This window comes from Simochromis diagramma, unplaced genomic scaffold (genome assembly GCF_900408965.1).
Source record: "Simochromis diagramma unplaced genomic scaffold, fSimDia1.1 OVJJ01000816.1, whole genome shotgun sequence".
Lineage (NCBI taxonomy): Eukaryota > Metazoa > Chordata > Actinopteri > Cichliformes > Cichlidae > Simochromis > Simochromis diagramma.
This window is the reverse complement of record NW_024386908.1, coordinates 2,497,090-2,509,844: the sequence shown is the minus strand read 5'-3', so window position 1 is coordinate 2,509,844 and position 12,755 is coordinate 2,497,090. Positions and strand designations below refer to the sequence as shown.

Below are 12,755 nucleotides of genomic sequence, written 5' to 3'. Positions count from 1 at the left end.
GCAACAAAAATCAAATGAGCCCACCTTGTGTTACAGGCAGGAAATAAGTCTCTTTCTCTCTTTCTATTCTCTTTATTTGACCTGTTCTATTTTATTGCATTGGTAATGGAAATAAGGTTATAGGACTGTGTCTGAGTGTGGAGGGGAGTAGGCTTGTGGGACACAATTAAAGGAATGACTATAAAGCGAGACTAACGTACTGTTAGCCTGCTACACTGAGTGCTGTGTCCCCTTGAAACCACAGGGAGGGGGTGCTGACTCACTTTTTAGAGTCAGAAACACCCACCGACGTTTTAACTCCTTCTGCCTCGAGCTTCCAACTACCTGTGCGCGTGCTCAGCTTGAGCATCTGGACAGTTGGCCAAACATTTTGTGGCGGATTCGATCATACGAGATTAAAAAGGTAACAAATATCTGCATATGTATGAATATTGAACAAGGATATTTAAAGAGGTTTGCATGTGCATGACTGACTTCAAATGTTCCTATAGCGCAGTTTATTTTTATTTTTTTACGTAGATATGCGTACAATTAGTAGCTCGTTCTATAGATTTTAGTATAATTAAATGACGCCCACTTTTAAACTTAAATGAAACGGGGTGTATTAAAAGAACAAAACAAACAAACCTAAAAGCTTTGCTAAAAAACACACACAGAGACAAAAAAAAAAACGCTTTTGTGTATTTTTTTTTTTTAATCTCGAGCTAACTCTGGAACTAATTGGCTCGTTCTCACACCTGTGCGCCAAAGTAGGTGAATCATCGAATCCGAACACATGTGTTTGAATCTGTTCGCATCATGAGATGCTACCGTTTTACAGCCTTGTAGACTGGTTGGTATATAACACTGTATATCCTCCTGTTACATTCATGCCTTATTAAACTATTTGGGCTTTTAGTTAGATTTTAATATATTACTCATTCCCTTTAAAAGATATCTTCCTGCTTATTTACCCTTCCTAACACTGAACCTCTAAATAGTTGGATAACTTGAATGATCACATAGCTCGTTTTTGTTATTTGGTTCCTCCAAAAAACAAGAAAAAAAAATCCCCAGTCGTTCTTATATAACACTATTCACGCTGTAGTTCTATTTGCCCATTATCTGCTTCTAACCTTGGAGTTAGTCCAACCAAAGATAAGCTGTCATATACGCGGTGAATGTGCTATTTATCCAGTGCTTCATGGTGTTATGCTGCTCAGTGTTTGTGGTTTCCCTGCTGAAAAACCTGTGTTTGATATTGCAAGGTTCTATTTTAATTCATTTTTATCAAAGCGGTACTTTCTTGTCCTTTTTTTTCCAGACTTCAGCCTCTCCTCTAGCCAGGAAACCAACATCACACCCTCGCCATCAGCAGCATGGACTATTGCACACCTCAGCCGTCGCGCCGGCACAATCCCGTGGACAGCATCTGCCGCAAACTGCAGACGATTCAGTGGCGCGGTGACCGAGAGCCCAATTCACCTTTCCAGATTCCCAAACTGTCCTCCAACAGTTACGACAGCCCTCAGTGTGGCCTCAGGCACAACTTGGAAGCCATCCTGAAGAAAGGGACCCTCCATAGAGACAACAGGGAGAAGGAGAAAACGAGAGAGATGGGGATGCCGAGCAGAGCAGCTTCCCAGCATTCCTCTGTCCTTCTGACCACACCTTCCACTCCTACATGCAACCGCTCCACACCAGCTAATGTCACATACACTATCACTAGTACTTTGGGGGAGCGGCGATGTGCTGATGGAAGTGATTTAAGACAAGTTAAAACGTGGCAGGGGTATTGTTCGACCCCCACGGGCCAGTCCAAGGACTCCCCTTACTTTACATTCACACGAGGACCTCAGTCAGCACAGCCTGATAGCGAGAGGCCGAGCAGGAGCCCACCTCTGTCTCGTAACTTCACCCAAAGTCGCAGCACCCTCTCCTACAACCTCAACTTCAGTTCTGCAGACAATACAAACCCTGCTGAGTGTGAGCTACCCTACCCAGCTCTGGTTGTGAAAAGACTGTCTATGGGAGATGGAGGTAGGGTGCAGAAGTAGCTTCACCGATCATTAAAACTGTCAGTTGACAAAAATTATCTTTGCACAAAAACTGTTACATCAGCAAAAGATCCTCGAAAATGATTGTAGTCACGAAGCTGTGGATTAGAAAAGCATGGAGATGTCAAACTGCAGATTTACTTCTGAATTAAAAGTCTGAATTAAAACCGCTTGTGAACAAACGACCTCAGCAAGGCATGCTTACCAATCGAGCAAAGCAGACTGCCCCAGGGCTTCAGAAGCCTTGCCATGCTTCAGGTATAATATAATAGTTGTGGACTCCTATTGTGCAGGATACACAATGGGGGCAAATGTTAAACTGGTTTCTGATTTATTAACCCATCTTTTAAAAATAGGTTCAAATATGCAGTACAGTGTTTACAGTACATTAACATTACCTAATCCTTAGTTTCAAAGTAAGCATAAAAAAAGTGATTTTTAAGTGGCAGGCATCAACATGAAAGCTTCAGTGCAAAAATATGTCTTAGAGCCGAGGCTGGCTTTGTTACTCAAAGCGGTACCTCTAGAGTTTAATGTGTTTTACTTCACAATGCCCTCTTTATGCCATCACAGACAGGGTTTGAACAACTAGCACTTTGGAAGTGTGTAATGTTATGTACTGGAGCATCTCTACCTTGTCCTCTGCTGGCACAGTGCTTTTTGTCAGAGAATGAGCACTCTGGATTTTCCTGCCCAGCATTGGTGCTCTGCAGTCGGGATGAACAGCAGGAGTGACTACAAGAAAATCATGAACTATTTCTTTAAGTCCTTGTCTTGAGGAGGGTGTCACTGTTTTTGTTTGGACTTTCTTCCTCCGCACTGGAACTAAATCAATCAGTAAATCTTGCCACATATCAAACATCGGGCCAGTTAGAATTCCTGGATGGAAGCGGCTGTAAGAGGAAAGAGTGGCAGAAATTTGGCCCAAGAGCTTATTTTTAGTCACTGGTGCTGGTTCAGAACTAGTTTTCAGACAGAAACTATGTAACATTTTCAGATTTTCGCTTCCAGACGGTTTAATTTAAATTCAAGACTGTAGATTATTAATTAAAAGCAATAATTACTAGCTGTAGTTCTGAAGTGACTTTCCTTTTGTGACTCTGTAATGGATAATGTTTCCTCGTTATACTGTCACACACTCCGTGCTGTGCCTGCAGGAAAATGTATCATGTGCTTTCTTTGCTACACAGCTGAATATTCTCTGTGTTTGGTGTGTTTTCTTCAGGGCCTTCAGTTGCCTCCGAAAAAGGGAAGGAGAATATGGCTGAAATCAGTCTCATCTGTGAAGAGAATCTGCTCGACACCATCTTCCATGCTTGTGATACCCAGCGCAGAGGTACGGCCGTATGTGCTCGCACAGTAATCAGTCAGTCAGGCACTAGCCATTAGCTCAATACAGAAGCCTAACAATGAATTTGAAGTTGCTATGTAGCGTAGTGCAACAGTGCCTCTTTTGTACAGACTGCAGAAGTCATTTCTTCAGCTTAAAACATTTGCATAGTATCAGTCCTCTCTGCGCCTTCCTCTTGTGCCTGCGTTTGCTCACAGCCACTCTCATATCTCAGAATGTGAAAATGTTTCTTCTGCTTTTTTACAGAAGCTTCTGTGTTTTCTGACATGTTAGTGATTTTCTGCTGTGACTCATGGTGCTGCATGGATGGCATATTAATAGACAGAGAGAGGGGTTTTTGTTTTTTGCCTCTTTCTTCTGTTTATAAAACCATTTTTAAACAGTTAGACAAACCTAAAAAATATATATATTTTTTTTTATAACCACCAAATCTGATTAAATCCAAGGTTGCAGTCTCTTCTTGTGTTCGGGCTACTCAGGTGATTTTCAGAAAAATGGTGCGCAGACCTGTTTTCTGATTACTGTCTGAAGCTTGTTGAGTAAAGTCGGCACTGAGAAATGTGTGAAACCAACCACCAAAAAGTTAACTGTGGCTCAGTCACTATGGTTACTGCTTTTGCTGCCTACACCTATAACCACAATCTGTCACAATGTATCTGGGGGTGTTTAACTGTGCAAAGAAAGAAAATCTCAACTTGAAATGAACAAGAATATAAAAAGAGTGTCTTCAGCTTTATGATCAGATAAAGTTCTTTTATGTCTTGAACATCAAAGTGTATCTAACTGGTCTTTTTTTTCCCCCCTATTATTTTTCTAGGGAAAGTGTATGTGTCCCATATTGTGGACTATCTGCGTCACACCACCAGTCGCAGCTCTGAAGATAGCGGATTGGAGGAACTTTGCAACATGCTGGATCCAGAACACAAAGACGTGTCAATTGATCTGGACACATACCATGCTGTCATGAGAGAGTGGATCGATGACTGCCGCAACAATGGGTACTAGAAAATGTTACAGTTATATTTCAGAAATATGTATGTCGAAAGCTTTTCAGTTTAAAAAGAAAAAAAAAAAAAAGCTAAGGATTTGTTAGGTCTGCAATTTTATGGTGAAACCAATCAGACATTGTGAGATTTGCAGTATGAATGTGAACATCCTGGAGCATCTGATAAGGTGTCCTAATGGCAGTAGGCTTCACATCTACTTGATGCTTAATATTTCCATATAGGAAAAAGAAATCACCTTCAAGGCATTCTTGTAGGAAGTTAGGTATTGAATAAGATGAGCTAAACTAAATATCCACTCACAAGTGGATTTCAGAAAAAAATATTTAGTTTGTTTTAGGTGAAGCCATGGAAAATTAACGTTTTGCATCTTAGTCTGATGTGTGGGCTGGTTAAAGTGACATTGCATAAAGTGAGAGTAACTGCTGCATGACGTATCTTTTTACTGGTGCGTCTTGTTACTGAGTAGAAAAGAAGGGTGTCTTCATCATCATCATCATCTGACAGCGAAGGTTGCTTAGATATAGATAGAGAATCTATCGATCTAGTTGCCTGCTTATAATATTAATATTGACTGTGTGCCAGTCGGAGAGCTCTCTCTAAAATGCTGTCAGTATGTTTGTGGATAAAGTAGAGAGTAGTTAGTGCCTTCCAAATTCTGGCAAAGATCATAAAACTACCTTATCTTAATGTGTTGTCTTCTCTGGTTTATCTCAGGGAACGGCCAACAGAAGATGACATCACCCAGGAATCAGTAAAACTCAGAGACAGCCTGTGTGGTGAATTTCCATATGATCACATACATGATTGTTTTTTATACCCTTTATGTTGTGTGTATGGGTCCAGTGTTGGTGACACCAGGAGCTTAATTGATGTAATATATGTTGGATTGTGATTTTTATTTATTTATTATTTTCCCCAGCCAGGAGGTCGATGCTGTTTAATATGACCTCAGGAAGCTTGGAGGCATTTGGAGGGGAGGCATCCAGAGTTGAATTGTAAGAGATTTTTTGTGCAATACCGAGTGTTTGTTTATAATGTGACCTGTTACTGCCTATATTTGTCTGTGACCACCCACGCATGCCCTTGATCTATAAAGCTAAGATGCGTTATGCCTGCATGTGTGTATTTGTGTGTTTTCTTCCTCAGTGAAACATCAGAGCTGGTGTACTGTGTTGCTGACCTCCAGATGAGCAACCAAAAGCTGCAGGAGGAGGTAAAAAAGCTCAAGCAGGTGGTGGAGAGCATGGAGGAGAGTAACCAGAAGCTTGCGGAGGAAAACGAGGAGCTACACAATCAAGCAAAAATGTAAGATGATTTTATACGCGTGTAAACATACAGAACACAGACACGGTATTAGAGCAGTCACAGTAGTAATGTCCATTTGTACTTGTCGTCTTTGACAGTAACCAGCAGCTGGCACAGAAGGAGAAGATGTTGAAGGAGGAGGTGGAAGAGATGAAGGCCACTCTGAGCTGTACGGAGGAAGGCAGAGCCCGTGCCTCCGCACACAGCAAACATGTGGTGAGTCAAAAGTGTTGAAATAGAACTGTCTTATTTTTTTCTTTTCCGCTGCCTTGCAGCAGTTTTCAGTCAGTTATGGTAGTTTTATGAAACTTGTGAGTTTTTTCTTTTGTTTTAAACTGAGCACTTTCTTGTTTGAGATCTTTTTAAATGTCTTATTTGAAATCAGTTTCTCTTTAGCAAACAGGTGGTTGAAATATGGACAGCTGGTGTTAATATTCAGAATGAGATCTTTTCTGATTGGATGATAAGATTTATTTGCTATGTGCAGGTTTGTACACAGTATGTACCATAACTTGTGAGGACGCATTTATAATAGTAATCTGTAGTTTAGGGCAAACACTCAGAATATATAACAGAGCCAAACGCATGGCCTATGTCTTTTTAATGTTTATTATATTGATTTTTTTTAAATTTTTTTATCCAGGAGAGGGAAAACCAGAGTCTCATCGCTAAGATTGCTTCTCTTCAGGAAGAGGTGACGATTATAGCACAGTTCACAGTGAAACGAATGACCTTACTGCACGCACACCAGTAGCACTCAGCAATTCCTAGCCCTCTTGCGTAGTATAATGTCACAAGTTTGTTCATGAAAGGATGTGTCCAGCTGCTCTAACTCCCCTCTGATGGTTCCTCAGAACTTTAAGGTCACTATGGAGACAGATGAGCTTCAGAGGAGAATAACGGAGCTGTGTGATATTAACGCTGACCTTCAGGTACCTTTACTGTAAAATATACTTTTATATTTTGAACTGTTATTTTATCTCTCTCTCTGTGCTTCACTCAAATATGCCCTCAGTTCTGTATTTGATGATATCTGCAGCGCTCATTGAATTTCTGTTTCTGCCATGTTTAACTTGCTGTGCTTTCTTTATATTATGTAACTGCTCTTTTGTTGTCCTCAGATGCAGATTCACTCTTTTGACGCAGTCATTAGTGAAAAGGATGCAGTGATAGTAGAGGTCAGTACCTAATCTTGTTGAATTTTTATTTTACTGTTGCTGATTATCTTTAGAATCTTGCATAATGATAGAAAATGAGTGTTTTTTTGTTTTGTTTTGTTTTTTTTCAAAAAACTCCCACATTTTGTGTCATTTGCATTCTTATACAGAAAAGCAGACAGATAGATGAGCTGAAGGCAGCAGTGGAGGAATACTCTTCCATTACAGAGGTTGGTGTGCTCAACATCCTATCAGCTTTTGAGTTTCTACCTTGCTTGATTTTTATTTTTTTTGTTATTTATAGACAGAAATATATCACTGAAGACAAAAAGCCTTCAGCGACACATTCCTGTCCTCTGTATTAGTCATCAGTGACACGCTAGCAGTTTGGTGTGTTGGGTTCAGATGTGGGAATGAAATCACCTGCCCTCTATCCAAACACGCGCCTCATGGCCCACATGTTTATTGTAGTGTAGAAAGGGTAGACTGCACGGACGGCCTTTAACTATCTAATGGGTTGGGATGACTCATGATTGCGTTATCTGTTGTTGACTCCAGCTGCTGAGGGTGGACAAGAACAAGCTGGAGAGGCAGATGCAGATGATTCTCCCAGACTTGGCTGGGTGAGTGAACCACAAATAACCTGAAAATAGAAATTTGAGTTTAAATGTTTAGACTGAGGATTGAGGGACAACTAAGACAAAATGGATTGAAAAGTTTTATTTTGTGTGCACATAGATTCATCTTCACTTTTTCTATTAAGTGTCTTTTTCTTAACCTGAACATCAATTCCCTTTCTCCTGTCTCTTGCAGGGCTAGTCTTTCTTTGTCAGTGGCTTATCGGATGAACCAGAGCAGCTCGGGATCCTTGCAAACAGAACTGGCTCTGGCACAGTCACCACTGGAGGTCAGCACTCTCATGCTCTGTCTCATTTATTCATCTTTCTTTTATGCCTTGTATTACTGCCACTTCTACCTGCTTTCTGCTGCTGCTTCATTAATGTATCCATCTAGTGTTGTTTTAGCTTGAAGTTTGATGTTTACTCTTATTTCTTTGCACAATGTTTTCAGTATCTGGTCTTTTGCTTCTGATAGCGAATGAACTGTTCTTTGATGATTAGTCTTTTCCAGAGTGTCTCACATAATCGGTACACATTGCAAAGCAACACAAACCGCTGTCCTAACATCCGATGCAGCCATTCACAGGCCGCATACTTAAGAGACCACCTTCTCTGCAATAATAATAATTTTTAAGAAAGCCTTTGACTTGTTCATATAAATCTATTGCCCCTGTCTACAGGCTCCCCATGGAGTTGACTATTTGTCCTCTACAAGCTTTGCCTCCCCACTGGATGAGACTCTGGACAGGGAGGTGCTGCTGATGCTGCAGGGACCCAGCCCTGAACACATGGCACTGGAGTTCAAAAACCTCATAAATAAACTGGTAAACCAGTCTCTCTTATGTTGTATAACATTCAGCGTTTTCATTTCTAACTGCACCTATTTGGAATTTGAGGTGTAGGGATGAAGTTGAGTTGCTGAGGGTTGTGTGATCCTGTCTTTTAAGTATTCCTCTTTCACTTTTGTCTCTCAGAAAAGGGACTTCAGAAAAGAAACCGACTCTGTCTTAACTTCAGTTAGAGTTTTGTTAGATGACCACACACAGACAGAAGGCGACAGCAGTCTTCAGGTGAGACACTTTCACATTCACATTTTGAACTTTACAGTCAGCATCAGCCTAGCTATAATGCTGTCAGTGTTGACCACAGAATAAGTGTCTGTGTACGTTTCTGGGTCTGAGTAATTCAAGTCTGCAGATGGCTATACTTTTTAAAATATGAGTCATAAAATTATATAAATTATTCTTCCTCCACCTGTTGCTCTCTTTTTTTCCATTTATCACAGCCTATCTGCTCTTTCTATCCTTCCCACCCACCATTTCTGGTCTCGAGAGCTCTCACTTATATAACTCTCCAACAGGCCCCATCCAAGCAGTGCTGTTTAGTCAGTGTTTTACTGTGAGCACAACCCACTTCCCCCTCCTCTTTCACTCTTTCTGTATCTCTCTCGCTCACTCTCTCTCTGTTTCTCTTCCCCCCTCCTCCTGCATTGTTGCCACTCTGCATTCATTAGCCACGTTCTGCCATAAAGCAGTAAACATGCCAAATGAGACAGAAATCATTAGTGTACCTGAGCTGTGCCAGTGTGTGTTTTGCTGGTTCTTCAGCGTGCTAGCTGTCACGGAAAGAGTTTGTGTCAGTTAGGTGTCACAACTTTTGGGGGCGTAAAAGACACCCAGCTATTAAATCTGCGGCCTTTTTACTCGAGCGAGAGGCTCACCCCTCAGCCTCATCTTCCTACAGACGGTGCAGGCCGAGCTGGACGCACGTAGGGCAGACTGGGTCCTCAGCCTGGACCAGCTGGCCCAGTACACTGACTCACTGGAGAAAGAGCTGATCAAAATGGCCGGAAACATGAGGAGGTCCCGCACTGAGATCCTCCACCTTTCTGTCAGGTGAGTACATCTTTGCTGTATGCGCTGCCTGTTCATGTGTAGCTGTGCATGCGAAAAAAGGTGGGCAGTCAGAACCGAGCGATCCGTTAAACACTAACGGCAGTTCTCGTTTTGAGTCTGGTATGAGAGAGGAGGTGGATGAAAGATTAATGCCAGGGAAAATCGATGTAAGAGAGCAGAATTCCAGTGGATCTTGTGGCGGCTAATCAAAGACGACTTGCTTTTAAGGTAGGGAAACATTTTTTTTTTTTTTTTTGAGGCGGAGTTGTTTTGAGTAGCCGTGATCTCATTGGTTGGATTAAACACTTATAGGCAGAGCTAAAAGAAAAAAATCCTGCTAGAAAGTAATACTGGCACCACTGAAGATAATGAAGACTACAAGCTGGTTAAGCATAGCAGCATAATCACTGATTTAAATGCAGTCTAGACATAATGAGTTCCCAAGGTTAGCTGATTAGACTAGCTGACCTTTCAAGTCCATACACTATCTGCATAGGCTTGTTAGGATGCTTACAAGACTTCAGGTTTTGTTTGCTTCATGGTGCTTTCCTGGTAACATGTCAATTTTAGCTAAGCTCTACTTTTGGGTCATCTGAGCAGTGTTTCTAAAACCTTGATTAGTCTAGATAAATAACCACACACACAGAGTACTCAGACCGCTGCAGGTGTCACTGAGGGGGGCTCTGCTTGTCCAGGCTCTGTTTCAGTTGGGCAGTCAGTTGTTGTAGTGAATGGAGGAAAGACCCGTTAATCATCCTGACCTCAGTGACCATAGAGGGCCTGCCTCACTAAGTTGGGTCTGGGCCATTCCTGGATTGTATTCTGACTCTGGATGGATTTGTCTTGCATTCTACGCGTGTCTGTTGATGTGTGTTCATAGAAACGGCCGTCCCCTTTGGATATATAACAGGGTTTGGTCTGGTGCACCACAAGACCAGAGGGAGAGAGCTGGTCAGACTGTCCACCTGGGATTTAGAAGCTCAGCTGTCAGGGTGATCTTGTTTGGGGGTGGGGGGGAAGAAACTGCAGAGGGCTCACTGTAGGTTTAGTTCTGGATCATTTGAAAATCTAGACTGTTACAGACTGAAGGAAGCATTACTGGGCCAGTCGGAGAACTGGCGCTGGTCACCCTGGGCAACAGAATGGGACACTGCATGGGCCTGCGGATTGGGTACAGTATGTCCGCTGTACTTTCCTACTAGGATCTGCTTGCATGGGCTTGGATAAGTCTTCAGACAGTTTAGATGTCGCTACCCCATCTTTCCTTGTTAAACTAATAATGCTTGAGCTCTTATTAACGTGGCACCGTGTAATTGCATACAGGGTGCAGGAGCAGGAGAACCAGAAGCGGCAGCTGTGTGAGGAGCTCGAGCAGCTAAAGACCCCTCAGGATAGCAGAGAGGCCTCATGCCAGACACCTGCACTAGAAGAGGAGGTCAGAAAACAGGGGATGGAGCTCATTATGCTTTATTTTATTAAGTTTTATGCCATAAACAATTGCAGACCCTTGCTTTCACCATTCCTAGAAGAAATCTTCATCTATAGTCTGTGTGCATAATTATTTGCATATTCAATGAGTAAGACTGAAGTGTGACGTACACCATCTGACAGATCACTTTGCACTTTTTAAATCCTCTCTCAGCTGGGGTTAGAAAATAATCAATGTAATAATATATATGTATGCTCTTTTTACATTATTATCAGTAACCACAATGTGTGCATCACTGGAGAGACAGCTCGCACTGTATTCAGACAGATGGAGTAGAGATAGTAGAGGAGAGCTTACTGCGAGCTGGCGACTGAAGTGGACATGTGCACCCCCGCACATAAATACACATGCACGCAGAATCAGATGCAAGCACACACCTACGCACTGCTAATAACACGCTGACGCATACTTGAACATTTCCATTCCAACACCATTGTTTTACTCTAAAAAGGAATATGTGAGGTGCTGATGTACCTCACACAAATGCATATGTGTATATGTTTATACAGCAACCATATACATGCATACAGTAACCAGGCTGTCCATAACAACTAAGCTTTAAGTTTTAGATATTTTACAGGATAGCCCTGAATTAAACCAGGCTGCTGTGGACGTCTTCTACATCAAGCTGGCATGTTTGGGAGCTTTTCTTACTGTAAATACTGTATTTTGTTTTATGGTGATAGTTCTCATAATACCTAAGTGTGTAGTTTGTTTGACCAGAAGCAGCAATAGCTGTACAGAAACTTGGCATCAAAAATATTTTTTTTGTAACTGTAACTATGCCACCTTCAGTCCTCCAGATGTTTTTTTTGTTTTTTTTTGTTTTATACTAGAGTGGATTTTGAAATGCTTCTGCAAATTTCACCTTTGCATTTTTATTTTTAGGTTGGAGATGACTTGGACTGGGACGAGGAATTTGCTATTCAAGATTTCCTTAAGAATGAGCTAGCAGAGAGAAATTGCCAAGTACATGACGGGCAAAGAGAAGAGAGGCTCGAGGAAACGGGAGATAAAATAACAGACAGAGGTGAAGAGGAGGACGCAGAGGAGAGGTGGACAGTGGTGGATAGCGGCGGGGAGGGAGACGTGAGGGACACATCAACTCCGCTGTCTGTTGTCACAGTGGAGGCCCAATCTGGGCAGGGCACAGTGGGAGAAGGTCGAGGTGAGTGAGGACAAGAGTTAGGCGTAACGACAACTGCTCACGCTTTAAAGACTCACAGGGTGTTGATTTTGAGTTGGCTTTAAACAAGAACAAATATTCCTCGTTATCTCAAGGAAAGTTGAGACCTTTGAGGAGTTTTCCTTGAGCCCTTAATATCCAGTGTTCAGCATAACTGGCCCAGAGCTAACTGGAACCTCTTGGCCAAGCCAAATAGAGCTAAATATAGTTCAGAATTTTTCTAGCCTTGCTGTGACCCATGTGTTCTCCCTCTTCCTAGCTCTGGATTAAATGCAGGAGAATCGACTGTTTAAAAATGAAATATGAGCTAGCGTCATGCAGCACGAATGTGATCTGATACATCCTGTAAATGTTTAGCAAGAAAGTATTGAAGCAATTGTTTGAATGGGAAATTTTCCAATCTAAAATTATAGCTAATGATTTGTTAATTTGCAAAACTCTAACTGAAGTGTTCTTCCAAGCAGAAGTTGTTATAGACAGCATATTTTATCTACATGGAGGTTGTTTAACCAGATTATTGATTTGAGAACATTTACAGACAATGCCAATTTTTTTCAGTGACCTTGAATTCACATATACCTCCAGTGACGAATCAGTCTACGCTGTATATGATAAACTCTTAACAGATTACCATTGTCTTTGAGTGCTGATTTATTTGTGCGTGTGTGTGTGAGATAAACTGGATTATTCCCCAGTAATTCATGGGAGT

General features: G+C 41.7%; 1 protein-coding gene across 9 annotated transcripts in view; it reads left to right on the top strand.

Moving 5' to 3' along the window:
* Positions 1 to 12,755, top strand: part of LOC120735849 (lymphoid-restricted membrane protein) — a 29,466-nt gene that overhangs the window by 906 nt on the left and 15,805 nt on the right. For 2 of the 9 annotated variants that reach the window (XM_040035579.1, XM_040035573.1), the window contains exons 1-19: positions 225 to 403; positions 1,304 to 2,019; positions 3,262 to 3,372; positions 4,205 to 4,385; positions 5,109 to 5,170; positions 5,314 to 5,389; positions 5,541 to 5,699; positions 5,798 to 5,915; positions 6,343 to 6,393; positions 6,554 to 6,631; positions 6,821 to 6,877; positions 7,027 to 7,086; positions 7,415 to 7,479; positions 7,670 to 7,763; positions 8,157 to 8,300; positions 8,451 to 8,546; positions 9,220 to 9,371; positions 10,695 to 10,806; positions 11,749 to 12,028. In XM_040035579.1, the coding sequence (XP_039891513.1) occupies positions 1,359 to 2,019; positions 3,262 to 3,372; positions 4,205 to 4,385; positions 5,109 to 5,170; positions 5,314 to 5,389; positions 5,541 to 5,699; positions 5,798 to 5,915; positions 6,343 to 6,393; positions 6,554 to 6,631; positions 6,821 to 6,877; positions 7,027 to 7,086; positions 7,415 to 7,479; positions 7,670 to 7,763; positions 8,157 to 8,300; positions 8,451 to 8,546; positions 9,220 to 9,371; positions 10,695 to 10,806; positions 11,749 to 12,028 (2,557 nt within the window). In that variant the 5' untranslated portion in view covers positions 225 to 403; positions 1,304 to 1,358. Of the gene's footprint in view, positions 1 to 224; positions 404 to 628; positions 833 to 1,132; positions 1,157 to 1,303; positions 2,020 to 3,261; positions 3,373 to 4,204; positions 4,386 to 5,108; positions 5,171 to 5,313; positions 5,390 to 5,540; positions 5,700 to 5,797; positions 5,916 to 6,342; positions 6,394 to 6,553; positions 6,632 to 6,820; positions 6,878 to 7,026; positions 7,087 to 7,414; positions 7,480 to 7,669; positions 7,764 to 8,156; positions 8,301 to 8,450; positions 8,547 to 9,219; positions 9,372 to 10,694; positions 10,807 to 11,748; positions 12,029 to 12,755 lie in introns of those variants that run through there. The other 7 variants (XM_040035581.1, XM_040035580.1, XM_040035582.1 and 4 more) reach the window with 6 other exon arrangements.